At 36.5% G+C, this 13,935-nt stretch overlaps 3 protein-coding genes across 4 annotated transcripts; 2 read left to right on the top strand and 1 right to left on the bottom strand.

Annotated features, from left to right (window-relative positions):
• Positions 1-439: 439 nt before the first annotated feature.
• LOC145576631 (cation/H(+) antiporter 14-like) lies at positions 440-3,693 on the top strand. The gene is made up of 4 exons (XM_081634359.1): positions 440-709; positions 1,119-2,087; positions 2,437-3,049; positions 3,167-3,693. The coding sequence occupies exons 1-4, from the start codon at positions 440-442 to the stop codon at positions 3,691-3,693; spliced, it is 2,379 nt and encodes a 792-aa protein (XP_081490485.1).
• Positions 3,694-5,191: 1,498 nt separating this feature from the next.
• LOC145576622 (cation/H(+) antiporter 14-like) lies at positions 5,192-8,057 on the top strand. The gene is made up of 3 exons (XM_081634349.1): positions 5,192-5,434; positions 5,744-6,712; positions 6,909-8,057. Exons 1-3 carry the CDS (start codon positions 5,192-5,194, stop codon positions 8,055-8,057), a joined length of 2,361 nt encoding a protein of 786 aa, XP_081490475.1.
• Positions 8,058-8,503: 446 nt separating this feature from the next.
• On the bottom strand, positions 8,504-13,560 carry LOC145588898 (uncharacterized). 2 transcript variants are annotated; one of them, XM_081645497.1, is made up of 5 exons: positions 13,237-13,560; positions 11,683-12,315; positions 11,487-11,585; positions 10,677-11,065; positions 8,504-8,849 (listed from the first exon to the last, which is right to left on the bottom strand). In XM_081645497.1, exons 1-4 carry the CDS (start codon positions 13,384-13,386, stop codon positions 10,715-10,717), a joined length of 1,233 nt encoding a protein of 410 aa, XP_081501623.1. In that variant the 5' UTR covers positions 13,387-13,560; the 3' UTR covers positions 8,504-8,849; positions 10,677-10,714. The 2 variants fall into 2 exon arrangements, with proteins under 2 accessions (XP_081501623.1, XP_081501618.1); XM_081645492.1 differs by having other exon boundaries at positions 8,849-8,972.
• Positions 13,561-13,935: the final 375 nt, after the last annotated feature.

Genomic DNA, 13,935 nt, shown 5'->3' with positions numbered 1-13,935 from the left:
TAATTAATTTTTCTATTTATAGAAAATAAATGAAAAACATATAGGTTTTTTTTTTTTTTTAATGTTCTGCTGTAACAAGTTAAAAAACTACTGTATTGATGTATTTCCAACAAAAATAATGTAAAAAATGAAATCAAGGTATATTATTTATTGTTTGGTGTATGTAAAGACACAAAAGATAAGACTAAAGGTAACAAAACTTACGTAATTCTGGTAAAACCCAACTGTACACACTATTTTTCCATTGGGCATCCTAAATTGCTATCTATAGTTAATCTACCAAAAATGCCTCTCTCTAGCAAGCTCATAAACATTTCTCTCTTATTTCTTTAAACCTCTTTTTAAAAACTTTTTTCTCTCATATTCTCCCTCAAATTTGCTAACGCTACCCACCTGTAATAAATCCGTCTCAAAATCAAACTTTACATAAAAATTAGCTATGGACCCAGGGGCCGCAGAACAATTGACAATAAAATCAAAATATGATCCCTTAAAGTTGTGGAGTACGGGTTCATGGAATGGGACCGAAATGTTATGCCAAGAACGACCTATATATTTAGGGTCTCCAACCATATGGTCCGACCGTTTTTATCCTCATGGTTCAGATTCATCTACATTTATCCTTCTATTTTGCATAATCTTGCTTATTATTACCCTTACTTCCTTCATCCTTAAACCTATTGGTTTGCCAGCCATGGCCAAAATGTTTGTAAGATTCACTTCCCTTTATTATGTCCTCATAAAAAATATTTTTGATATGATATATTTTATTTCAGCACATGATATAATTTGGATATTGTTTTATGAATTAAACAACAATATTTTAAAAAAAAAATAGAGAGTATAAATGCTTGTAATTTTTTATAGGAATATGATGCCCCAGAAATGAATATGATCTGTAGCATCGCCCAGACCAATAACTAGCTTACTAAAAATAAGAGATAAACATCAAGTATATTATTCCAAACTTTACGACCAAGAATATGTAATAAAATTAGAATAATTGATAGTCAATGTGATTCATGTATTTTAAATCTTTTAAGTATAATTTTATCATTAAACATATAGTAAAAGTTTAATTTCCTAACATGAATCTTTTTTGTTTATGTTATGTGCAGGGTGGATTCTTTATTATTGGACTATTATACTCAAAAAATGCCCTTGGTTTTCAAACATTAGTCCCCCCAACAGTTTACTACTTCATGAACAGTTTCTCACAAATAGGGTTCATATTTTACACATTCATATTTGGCGTGGAACTTAATTTGTTAGCATTAATAAAAAAAGTAAGAAAGAAGGCTATAATCATATGTTTTTCAGGCTATTTTACATCATTAGCATTTGGTTATTCCGGATTAAAAGCCCTAAATATAAAGGAAGATGAAGCCGGTTATTTAAGGCAAATGATCCTTCATGCTCAAACCTTCTTCATGGTTACTTGTAGTCATGTTAACGACCTTGGCATAAGCAACTCGGAAATCGGTCGTTTAGCTTGTGCTATATCTTTAGTCATCGATGTCTATGGAATGGTCTCGACTTTCATGATTTTCAATGTTTATATAGCTTTCAAAGGTGGACATTTTGTGCTACCTTTTTATGTTATCGCGGTCTATCTCTTTATGATGTTCATTTGTAGGCCGTTAATCTTGGTCATTATTAGTTACACCCCTGAGGGACGTCGTATGAAGGACTCACATTTCTTGGCAATCATCGTGATCATTCTCGTACTAACAATTCTTAGCTTGCTAGTTGGTCAGCCCATGATAGTATTCTTATTCGCGGTTTTCCTACCAGAAGAGCCACTTACCTCGATTTTAAACGAACGATTAGATCTCATGAACTCTAGTGTCTTTTTGCCGGTCTTTTGTGCTATGCATGGATTTATAGCGGATTTTAATCACCTTGGCAAAAAATCTTTGATAATAGAGTGCATTGTCATCTTGAGTATCAGTGGCAAGTTCCTAGGAACTTTTATATCTTCAAGGATTTTCGGTGTCCCTTTTTGGAGCGCCGTTTCCCTTGGCTTCATCTTATGTTCCGGCGGTTTCCTTGACATTGCAATGCTCGGCATATTTCGTCATTCCGGGGTAAGTCATGCTATCTTCACTATATAATCCACATTATGAGATTATGCTAATAAATTAGGCCATGTTCACTTCAACTCGAAAAATCCAATTTCAGTATAAATCAAATTCAATTTGTAAAAACTCTGTTTTCATCAGTTCATAGTTGATTTTATGTGACAAAAACACGAGTAAATTAGCATAAATCAAATGTTAAGAATCGATCAATTCAAAATCAAGCAAAATGTGCTAGTAAAGTAGTAAAATGTTGCATTTTATAACATCCAGCTAGTGTACTCTGTACTAATTTAATTAAATTTTCATGTGTACAATTGTAACATTTTTCGATTTGTGCGTGTCATTGAAACTGCAGGTTATGGAACCAGAACACTACACCGTAATCGGGATACATATTTTGTTCTGTACATGTGCATTTCTGCCTCTTGTAAAGTTTATGTACAATCCATCAAGACAATACTCGACGATCTTAAGACAAGGTGTGATTGCATCAGCTGAAACAGGCACTTTGCAAGTATTAGCATGCATTCACAAGGAAGAAAATCTACCAGGAATTCTCCGTCTCCTCGAGGCGTTTAATCCTACACACGAATCGCCTCTTCCAGTCATTGCTCTCCAACTCATTCAACTCACTGGCCGTGTCACTCAACCTATCCTTGCCCCCTTCCATGAAATTCAGTCCTCGGCTGCTTTCAGATCCAACATTGGTCGTTGCAATCGTATAATAAGCTCGTTGTTGAGCCTCGAACGCAGGACTGATGGTGCTGCTCGTCTGCAGCATTATATTTCAGTGTCTGCATATGCTACTATGCATAATGATATATGCAACCTCGCGCATGAAAAGAAAACCAGCCTTCTTATTCTACCTTTTCATGTACAATGGACTGCAGATAGAGAAGTGGAACACTTATCTGAAGCTATAAGAGATGTCAACAAGATGGTTTTCGAAAAGGCACCGTGTTCTGCAGGTAGGGGCGAATCTATGTTTCTGACTTATGGAGTCAATTTTAGAATATTTTCTCTAGGAAAATTTTAGTTATTATGTTATTAACTTATCAATCCCCTGTTTAATTTGGACTCTGCAGGCCTACTAGTCGATCGAGGAGATAAAGATGTTACCATACTCGATGTTGAGTATCGTGTTGCTATATTCTTCATAGGAGGGGCAGATGATCATGAGGCTCTCGCGTATGCCACCCTATTTGCTAGTCATCCTAGCATTAGGCTTACCGTCATATGGTTAAAATCGAAAATGTCAGAGAGTAACACCCACAGTTTTGATGACTATGCTGTCATTCAAGAATTTCACCATAAACTGCAGGGCAATGAGAGAATGTCATTACAGGAGATAGTCGTCAGTGATGGGGCTGAGACAACGAATGCTGTCATTGCCTTTAAAAATGAAATCGATTTAGCCGTTGTAGGTAGATACCATGAGCCTGGATGTACACCCTTGTTTGGCCTTACAGATCGATGGTGCGAGTACCCGGAGTTGGGGATTTTGGGGGACATGCTAGTCACACCAGAGTTTAACTTCTCGGTTTTGGTTGTGCAAGAGGAACCTCATAAGACAACAGAAAATGATGATCTAATTGATGATTTTGTAATGTGATAATTATGCTTAATTTAATCATACATTATACTTTGTTTATTTTAGAAAATCTGATAAATGTATGAAGTGCTAACATTGAGTGTAACTAATTTTTTCCATTATGCGTGATTTCATCATACATAGTACCGTTTTTATTTAGAAAATCCGAGAGATGTATCACATTTATGATGTACTAACATTGAGTGCAACTTAAAATTTCCATCTTTGAACTTTTGAAAATATGTGTATCACATTCTTTTATTATTGCAATATTTATTTTCACAATTGTCCACTGCAATTACATGTCTATATTTCTTTTACTTTCTTTGGGAAAATGGCCAAGGGGTCACAACTTTCATTTACGCGTGACTAAACAAAAATCAGTGGCAATTACATCTTCAATAATAGTAAGACACACCCCGGCCCCACACATATATGTGCCACTTCATTAGCCTCCCTAAAAACATTTGAAAACTTGACAGCAAAACATACAATTAACAAGGGACAAAATCTCACTTATAATTACTCCTAGGTAAGACCCATCACAATCACCATCTTTCGCCTTCTTAATCATTTGCAGGTAGCATGGTCATTTTCTAAGAACAATTGACAAATGTTTTACCTAGGGTTCCTTTCTGATCACCTGCCTATGACTTCGATTGGATGATGAACACAACATTAAAAGATAATCGAGTTGCGTTCATTCCATGACCATACTAACAATAGCATCCATCTCCGCGAATTGCAGGTGTTTAATACACAAAAATTGAACCACCCCGGATCACTTATATATCCAATGCAACCCTTTCATCAGGTCATATGACTTAGATTGAGCCTAAACATTAGCTACAAATTTGTAACTCCATGTACAAAGCTACAAACTATGCATCCTCCTTGAAGCACTCGCATTGACATCCCTACATAGAAGTACATTTTTGTCGTTTCAATTATTCTTTTAGAGTTTGTTAACTATAAGAAAATATGTGTAATAAGGAAGAGAGATTTGGAATTCGGAATCAGTTGATCTTCATTGTAATCTCCAGCTTGCGTCTCACAAGGCTACTCAGTTGTGACATTGTGCGCGTCAAATTATTGATTCTTTGTGTAAATTTAACTCAGTTAACAACACCAAGCTAAGCCAGCAAAGAATTTTAAGTAATTTATTTTAGAAATATTGTTGGCCTGAAAAACCTTAGAAATCGTTGGTGCATGTCATTACTCTAAATTTAGATTCATGCATGCCAAAAAGTACAACCATTTCCAAGCATGATATTTCTTTATTTAGGAAGCTTAAACTAATTAATTATTTCTTATACCTAATATTCATCCCAATTTAATTTCATTATACAATGTATATCATCATAATTATAAGAGCTGAGCCTATTCCTTTCCTCTCTTTTAATCTTGTAAAATCTTCACAATACACTTCTAATAATCTCAAGCACATTTTCGCTCAAAATCTTTGTACATTGTGATGTGAAAAACAAAATCGAGTTACAAATTAATAAAGAAGTTAAACATGGCATCAACCTCAAATGGAATACTCAAAATGTGGAGTCAGGCTACTTGGAACAACACCGAGATGATGTGCCAAGAATGGCCTTTCTTATTAAGAACTTCGAGTGTATGGTCCAACCCATATTATCCTCAAGGTTCAGAATCATCAATATGCATATTGCTACTCGCTATAATCTTGCTTACCATTTCAACAACTTCGTTCTTGCTTAGACCTCTTGGCTTGCCAGTATTGTCTAGGATGTTTGTAAGTTACCGAATTTTCATTACAATCTAAAACATTACATACATTCCCTTTCTTAAGTTTCCTATGTTTTACAATCAAATCCAATGCAATCATCAACTAATTTTACTAATAATAGCATATAATAACCATAAATTTAAGGGAATGTTATCTATCCCACTATACATCCTATATACCTCTGTATGCTCCTAAAAATCCTCCTGTTATACATTCATGCTTTGTAACCGTTTGTAACTAGTTGTGTATCGCCTTTTCCCCCCATTTTACTATGGTAAACTAACCCTTACTATGTTTTTTTCCTTGTCCATACAGGGTGGATTTTTTGTAATTGGACTACTATGTTCCAAGAATATACTTGACTTTCAGGCATTACTCCATCCGACGGTCAATTACTTGATAAAAACCTTATCATACTTAGGTTTCGTGTTCTACTCATTCATATTAGGAGTGGAAACTAATGTAGGAGCATTACTGAAAAGAATAGACAAGGAAACAGTCATCATAAGTTTTTCTGGCTTAATCGCGTCATTGGCATTAAGCTATGCTGGAGTAAGAATGCTTAACTTTTCTGATGGAATAGAAGGAATAATCAAGGTGATTCTACTCAATGCTCAAACCTTCTTCATGGTTACATGTAACCATGTTAATGAAGTTGGCATAAGCAACTCTCAGCTCGGTCGCTTGGCTTGTGCAGCATCTTTGGTGCTTGATATCTTTGGAATGTTTCTAACTTTCCTGATGTACAGTCTTATAAACCCTGTGCTTGCCGGCGAATTCTGGCACCCAGTTATGGTTTCTGGAACCTACATTTTTATGTTTGCAGTTTGTAGGCCATTAATCATTTATATTGTTAGCTATACACCCGAAGGCGAACGTGTAAAAGACAGCCATTTCATGGTTATCCTCTTGATTGTTCTTTTATTAGCCTTCCTGAGCTTACAAGTTCATCACCCTCTCATGGTTTTCTTGTTTGGATTCTTCCTGCCTGAAGAACCACTAGCCTCGATTTTGTCCGAAAAATTAGACACCATTACTTCATGTGTTTTTTTCCCTATCTTTTGTGCTATGCATGGATTTGAAGCAGACTTCAATTCTCTCAGCTCAAACTCTCTTATAGTAGAGACTATTATGATTTTGGGCGTATGTGGTAAATTCTTGGGAACTCTTGTTCCCACCATGTTTTTCGGAGTTCATGTCAGGACCGCGATTTCCCTTTCTATCATCATGTCTTCGGCAGGTTTGCTAGATATAGTTATGCTTGGCCAATTTCAAGAACAAGGGGTGAGATACGTACTTTTTTGTTCTTAAGTTTCAGTATACTTGTATGAATTTATTATCTCTTATTTCATATCATTTGAACATGTTATTCCTGCGTTTTTTTTAAGTTGATTTATACCGAAGCTATGATTTAATACAGTGTTGGCTATTTTGAGATTACAATCTGTTGTATTTACATTATGTTTGCATAACACTGCAGATATTGAGCGCAGAACACTACACAACTTTGTCGCTACATATTCTGTTTTGCACTGGAACCTTCTTACCCCTAGTGAGATACATATATGAACCATCAACACAATATCGAACGATTATAAGACAAGGTATACTTACATCAGCTGAAACGGGCACTTTGCGCGTATTATCATGCATATATAAGGAAGAAAATCTACCCGGAATTATACGCCTTCTTCAAGCTTTCCACTCTACACAACAAAAGCCTTTACCCGTCATTGCCCTCCAACTTATTCCACTTACTGCTGGCCGCGTCTCCCTCCCTATCCTAGCGCCCCTACACGAGATCCAATCCTCATCTGCTTATCGCTCAAATCTCTCTCGGTGCAACCGCACAGTTAATGCCTTGGTGAATCTTGAACGCAAGACTAATGGTACTATTCGCCCACATCACTACATTTCAGTGTCTTCATACACGGCCATGCACAATGATATATGCAGCACTGCACATAGCCATAACGTGAGTCTACTAATCCTACCTTTCCACGCACAATGGACTAACGATATGGGTTTCCAACATGCATCTCAACCCATAAGAGACGTCAATAAGATGGTTCTAGAAAAGGCGCCATGTTCCATAGGCATGCTAATTGATCGAGGTGATCAAAATCAGACTCACCTTAGCGATGTTTATCACGTTGCTATTTTCTTCATAGGCGGGGTGGATGACCAAGAGGCTCTAGCATATGCCACTATATTCGTGAATCATCCAAATATTAGGCTCGGCATAATTAGGTTAAATTCGCTGAAGCCTTCATATAACACCTTTAATGACTATAATGCTATCCAAGATTTCCAGTGCCGGTGTAAAGATAACAATAGAGTGTCATTCGTAGAGGTAACGGTTAACGACGGTGGAGAAACTACTGATATTGTTGTAAGCATGAAAGATGAGATAGATTTAGCGGTAGTAGGCAGATACCATGAGCCTGGGTGTACTCCCTTATTCGGGCTTTTGGACCGATGGTGTGAGTATCCGGAGTTAGGGATTTTTGGAGATATGCTAGTTTCTCCGGAATTTGAATTCTCGGTTTTAGTTGTGCAAGAGCGACCTCATAAGACTAAAAAGAGTGTTGATCAAAATGATATTGAAGACGATGAGGATGATCTATGATGGTTTAAGAATCTTATGGTGCCGGCCGGAAGCAAAAGTGTGAGATAATGTCTTCTAAAGAGTAAAGTTGGTTCCTAGCCATAAACGCAATTTTCGAGGGTGTGGTAGGTGTGCCATAGTCAATTAGTTTGTACCACATTTACCTCACAAACATGAGGTAGGAAGTTTCAATCCTTAACAAGGCACACAGACACTCGCAACCCCCTCCCTATTCTCCGGGCATGATCGATACCTTATTGACAACTATAAGCGATGGGCAAAATAATGAAAATCCGACCGCAGGCTATCTAGTATGCATGTGTATAAACGCATTTTGGAAAATAGTGAATCTAGTGTTATACTAATTAAACTCTCATCAATTTTGATGCCCCCTCCCCTCTTAAAGTCGTAGTTTATCAATTTTGACATTGTTTTCACTCATATACAAGGAAAAACATTACAATGTATTGTACAAATATAACATGAAATTTAATATGAATATACATATATTCACATAATACAAATCAAATTACCAGTATCATTTTCTCAAGTAAAGAAGTTGAATGTATACCACTAATTGATTAAGAACAAAAGCATAACAAAGCATCCAAATTAGAATGAATTTTTTCCAAAAACTTCAATATCAACCCAGAAAGCATAGAATAATACCAATTTACTTGAATTTTAGGCAGATGAGAAGCATACATACCTCAAACCTTAAACTTAGTAATTTGATCAAGCGATCATGCAACAATCAACTAACACAGTCTAGCACTGGATACAACACATAGTTACGTACCTTGACCACCAACCCTGAAATCATTAAGCACGTTTTTATTCCTTCCTAGCCTTCTTCAATGTTGCAGAACTCTCGACAAACCCAACGGAAAAGCCAACGTGCACTGTGCTTATTGTAACGGAGCTGCCTGAAACAAGCTAAAGATCCATAACAATAAGCACAAAGCACACTGGCTGTAGTTAGGGAACTTGAGAGCTACAAATTTGACCTCCACAAAAATAAGATGCTTAAGTTGACTTGGTATATGCAAATAAAAAAAAAAACTCTCATACCACCGGCCACACACAAAAATAGACGACTTTCATAGACAAAGTTGAGTAACACATCAACGACGAATAGTAACCAAGTAACAAGAGTATTATAAAACAAAGCAGCCGATAATAGATATAACATGGGACATATTCCTAAAATTAGAATTTTAATACTATTAGTTGGATCAGATTTAAAAATTCATAGTACTACACCAAAGGCCCAAAGAGATGTAGTACATGTACTGATGTACATCAACTAGTACTAGTATTTGTACTACCCAATTCTATTGGATGAGAGTGCTATTGTAATCACAAGATGATATTGATCTGTTTAATATTAGGGGTTTATTAAAATCTTATTGCATCTACTACAGACTGTACAAGTTGTCCGATAATTCTTCCCCGTATATGACATCATATAACAATCATACTTAGATATATCATGTCAATTATGAAAAGTAACACAACAAATTGAAATTAACTTGGGTCATGAAATGTAAGATAATATCATACCACAAACCAATGTATGTGAAGTTTCTAGCACTACTCCTTATCCTAGACTACTCTGTAACACAATACAGAGATTATTTGCATGTTCCACCATGCTCTTCTGCAACCTTTCTGGGTTGCTAAATGCCCAAATCCCTAAGATAACTAATCACCTACAAGTTCTACCTTGCATCCCTTCAACAAGGGCAGTCCAAGGCTTAGGTGTGGCAACACTTGGGAGGCCCAAAGTGCTTCCACAGAATCAAGAAGTCGGCCTTGCAATATTCTTTGAAGGTAAGAGTCACTCGGCAAACTAATTTACAAAAAAAGAAGAGAAAAAAAAAAAAAAAAAAAAAAAAAAAAAAAAAGGTCAAATGCCTACCCCAAGGGCTTGAAATCCAATCGGCTACCCTTAAAATGGATTTCAGTAGTAGGCCCTGCTTATTAGCAAAGAAAAAAAACACTGGTATTCTCAGAAGAACAACTGGTATAAGAGTAATAAGACACCCTACCCCTTAATATTCAACCTGATTCTACTAGAGCTACACATTTTCTTATACCATGTCATCAGGACAGCTAAAAAATTAAGATTAAATAATTATGGTAATGAATAATTTTCCACTTGGGGAAAAAAAAAAGAAAAAAAAAGATGACCTACGTAGAATGGCAAATTAAAGAAGATTAACAACAGTAATACTTCGTAAATTATAGTGAAACTGTAAATAAATTTGTAACTGTGAGGAAGTTAAATACTGTTTTACACTAACTGCAGACCAATCATACGAACATCTGAACTATAATTTTCCCAGTGAATGCAATGACTGGTAATTAATGGTAAGATGCAAAACAAAACCAAAACCTGAGAAATGCAAAATCCTTCACATACAGTCATACAGGTAATATTAAAGCTACAAATTGGTATATGACACCATGACTTTTGAGTAATGGCCTCGCAATCTATTTTATTCATGATGATCGGATAGTATAACTTGGTGCACACTAAGATATGCACATGTCGTAAAATCTGGAGAAATTTGGCAGGACAACAGAATATACACTTGTATTGATAAACAAGTATTCAGAGACAGAATGAGCTCATACCATAGTACAGTTAGGGGCCTAAACCTCACTATGTAATACTAGTATGCAGAGCACTCAGCATCATCTTCCATGTGTGTGACACCATTCCAAGTTTGCCCTTGCAAATAATCATTTGCTGAAGAAGATCCAAGAGGCTCCTCCACAAAGTGCTTGAAATCACTGCGATCATGTTGCACCCTTCCACTGATCTCCAAACACAGTCCCTTGTTTAGACCTTTGTTAGAGCGCTTGTCCTTGAGAGGCTTTTCCCTAGGGCCGGGATCAATGAAAACTGGTTGCACCTGAAGGGTGGGATTTGGTTTGACTCGGCTTGCTTCTCTCTGATCAGGTGGCCTTAGAATGTTGAGTCCAGTTTCAAGTTCTGAAGTGTCATCTTGGTTTAACAATACCTAAGCAAATACATAATACAAGTCAATTGAAATTAAAGGTGTCATTTGAAAGCAATCATCTTATGCTTACTTCAAGAGAAGACACATAGCGTAAGGCTTCTTTGACCAAATTGTTCACATCTTATGTAGGTTCTCACTTTTTTCAAAAACCACATATATTCAAAAAAATCTCCTACCTTGAGGCCAAGGTAACCCCCAAGAGATCCAACCTATTCTTGTCAAAGAAACCAAATTTTGACCTAATACCAATTCCATTATCCCACATCATTTACACCACAAGAACAAGAAATCCTGATCTCAGAATTGAAAGGAGCCGTAAAGGGGTAGCTAGGTATATGTCCATCTGTCCCATAAGCTTGAGAACATAAGCCAGCAGAAATCAACCAAATTTCATCATATATTTGAAGGGAGATCAACTTACCCTACGGCCAACCAAGTCAAAAGCCACAACTACTCTCTTTCGTTTTGCTTCCTCATCTGCTTTAATCTCCTCTTGCTTCTTCCTTAAAAGTTCCTTTTCCTGCAAAAGGATATATTGTCCAATGAAAATCTGCATTCATATTCATGTAATATGAAGAGGGAGGTTATACAAGTATCTGTAGAATTTGATCATATACCTCCATGGACAGCCAGCTGTTACCCTCATCATAGTAGTCACTTTGGTCATCAATAACACTTGTGCGTGCAGCTGCATTCCGATCAAAATCAACAAGCCTCTTGGCATAAGCATTTGCAGCTACCTCAGCTTCCGTTTCAGGTACTGCAGACACCTCCAAACCAGCATATGTACTTCCTTCCTTCAGGACTAGAGCCCCACAAAAATTACAAGGCCCTTCCCCTTCCTGTTCACATACTATTTTACCGCAAGATAAGCAGTTGCTCACCAATCTATGTCGACGTGCCTGGCAAGAGCATGGTTTGCCTTGCTGATATACGATAGATCCCTTGGCAGCTTCTGCAAGTGATATAACCTTCCCACCCTTTTTCTTTCTAGAGTTATTTTGTTGCCTGTTTCCTGACTCTGCAGCCTCTATTTTTACCTTACTATTTTGGTTATTAGAAGCTGAAGCCTCTTTCTGTGCCCTGGATGGTTTCTTGGCTCCACTGGTCAAGCCTTCATCAGCACTTGGCTTGACATACGCCTGTAATTTGGAAGCAGAAGCACCAACTGCTTCAGGTGATGGCGAGTAGCCCCTTCGTCTTAAGTATTCTTGTATGACAGTTTTGCCTGCTTCCTCACCAACGATGTTCTGAAGTCATCACAAAATGAAAAACATTAAGTGAGAAGCTTAAGCATTTGCTACAACCAATCTATTTCTTTCAACATTAGAAATCCCCAGCAATCAAGAAATTAAGAATAATAATTCATTCTCTATTTTATCAGAAAATTCAGAGCTCTCTACACAATTGCTTCCATAAGCTTTCCTGACATCTGATAGCTTAGATATTTGGAAAAAACTACAATGCAGGTACAACGTAAATCAGTATATGTACAATGTTTCTAAAAGGATTGCATTCCCAGCAATCTATTTTTGGTGACCATTCAACTTCATGAGTTAAGACAATGGATTTGAGAGTTAAATTTAATTCATATGTTCCAATGCATTCTAGCCAAAACTGACAATCTCAACGCCCAAGCTCTCATACCATTCCAGACCATTAATGGTGTCCTCTCCAATGCTCAAAGAAATTCAAGCCTAAATCAACAAGTAATACAAACACACAATCTGGAATTCATGTTCCAATGCATTCTTTTCCTCAATTTTTTTTGAGAATATATCAATTTCTGATGAACTATGCAGACATACTGAAGCAATACAAACAACATATTTAAACACCCATCTCCATATTTCTGTTGTAATTTGCAAATTATAATCTATGATCATAACCTTTTTCTTAATCAACCCATGTTCAACAAAAGATCCATAGACAAGATTAGGTTTTTACAAGAAAAATTCACAAATCAAGATAAAACCATAGCATAATAACAATAAGAAATCATAAAGCTAATCAACTGTCCAATTATAGAAACACCCCATTATATTAATTAAAAAAAAAAAAAAAAAAGCTAACGAACAAAATGTTAATTTCCCGAAAATTAGACAGGGAAAAGAGTAGTGATAAAAATGGAAGAAAAAAAGGGGAGGAGAGGAGAGAGAAGATAGAATTACATCAAGGTATTCTTTGGCGTCGAGCGGAGGAGCAAATTCACAGTAAGAAACAAGGCCGGAAATCATATCAGAATCAAAGTCAAAAGGAGTGTCTACTTTTTTGCACAATTCATTCAATTCCTTCTCTAGCCATTGCCCCGGCGACTCCATTCTTCAATTTCTCTCTCCTACAACGGCGGCGATGGCGATGGCGATGGCGACGGCGACGGCGGTGGCGGGTTTCGTTGTTGATTAGCGATTTTGGTTGTTGCGCAGTTTGTGCTAGTGCTAGTGCTTGTGCTTGTGCCTGTGCCTGTGAGGAGAGATTGTATTGGCTTGTTTAAAAAATAAACTTGAGTCCCGGTCGAAGCCATGTTAGGCCGGTTAACTTTACCTTTAAAAAAAAACTAGTTTTGTGTCCGTGCAATGCCCGGGTTGTTTATTGAATTTAAAGATAAAATAATTAGTTTATTGATGTGTTTTTGTGACGATTTACTATCTAGTAGGCATATAATGACTAATACTAATATTGGTGAAATGTTCGATTTAATAGTTTAAAAAAATAAACAAATAATAAATTAAATAAGATAAATGTTCAAAGCCCGTTGGGTTGACCCGAACCCAAAACTTTGGGCAAGGGTTGAACATTTATTGACTCGTAACCTAAAGTGACCCAATCCGAAATGATTCATAACTCAACCCTAATTGACAGGTCTATGT

The sequence above is a fragment of the Chenopodium album genome, chromosome 2 (genome assembly GCF_948465745.1).
Source record: "Chenopodium album chromosome 2, dcCheAlbu1.1, whole genome shotgun sequence".
In the NCBI taxonomy this organism is placed as follows: domain Eukaryota; kingdom Viridiplantae; phylum Streptophyta; class Magnoliopsida; order Caryophyllales; family Amaranthaceae; genus Chenopodium; species Chenopodium album.
This window is presented reverse-complemented; position numbering and strand designations above follow the sequence as displayed.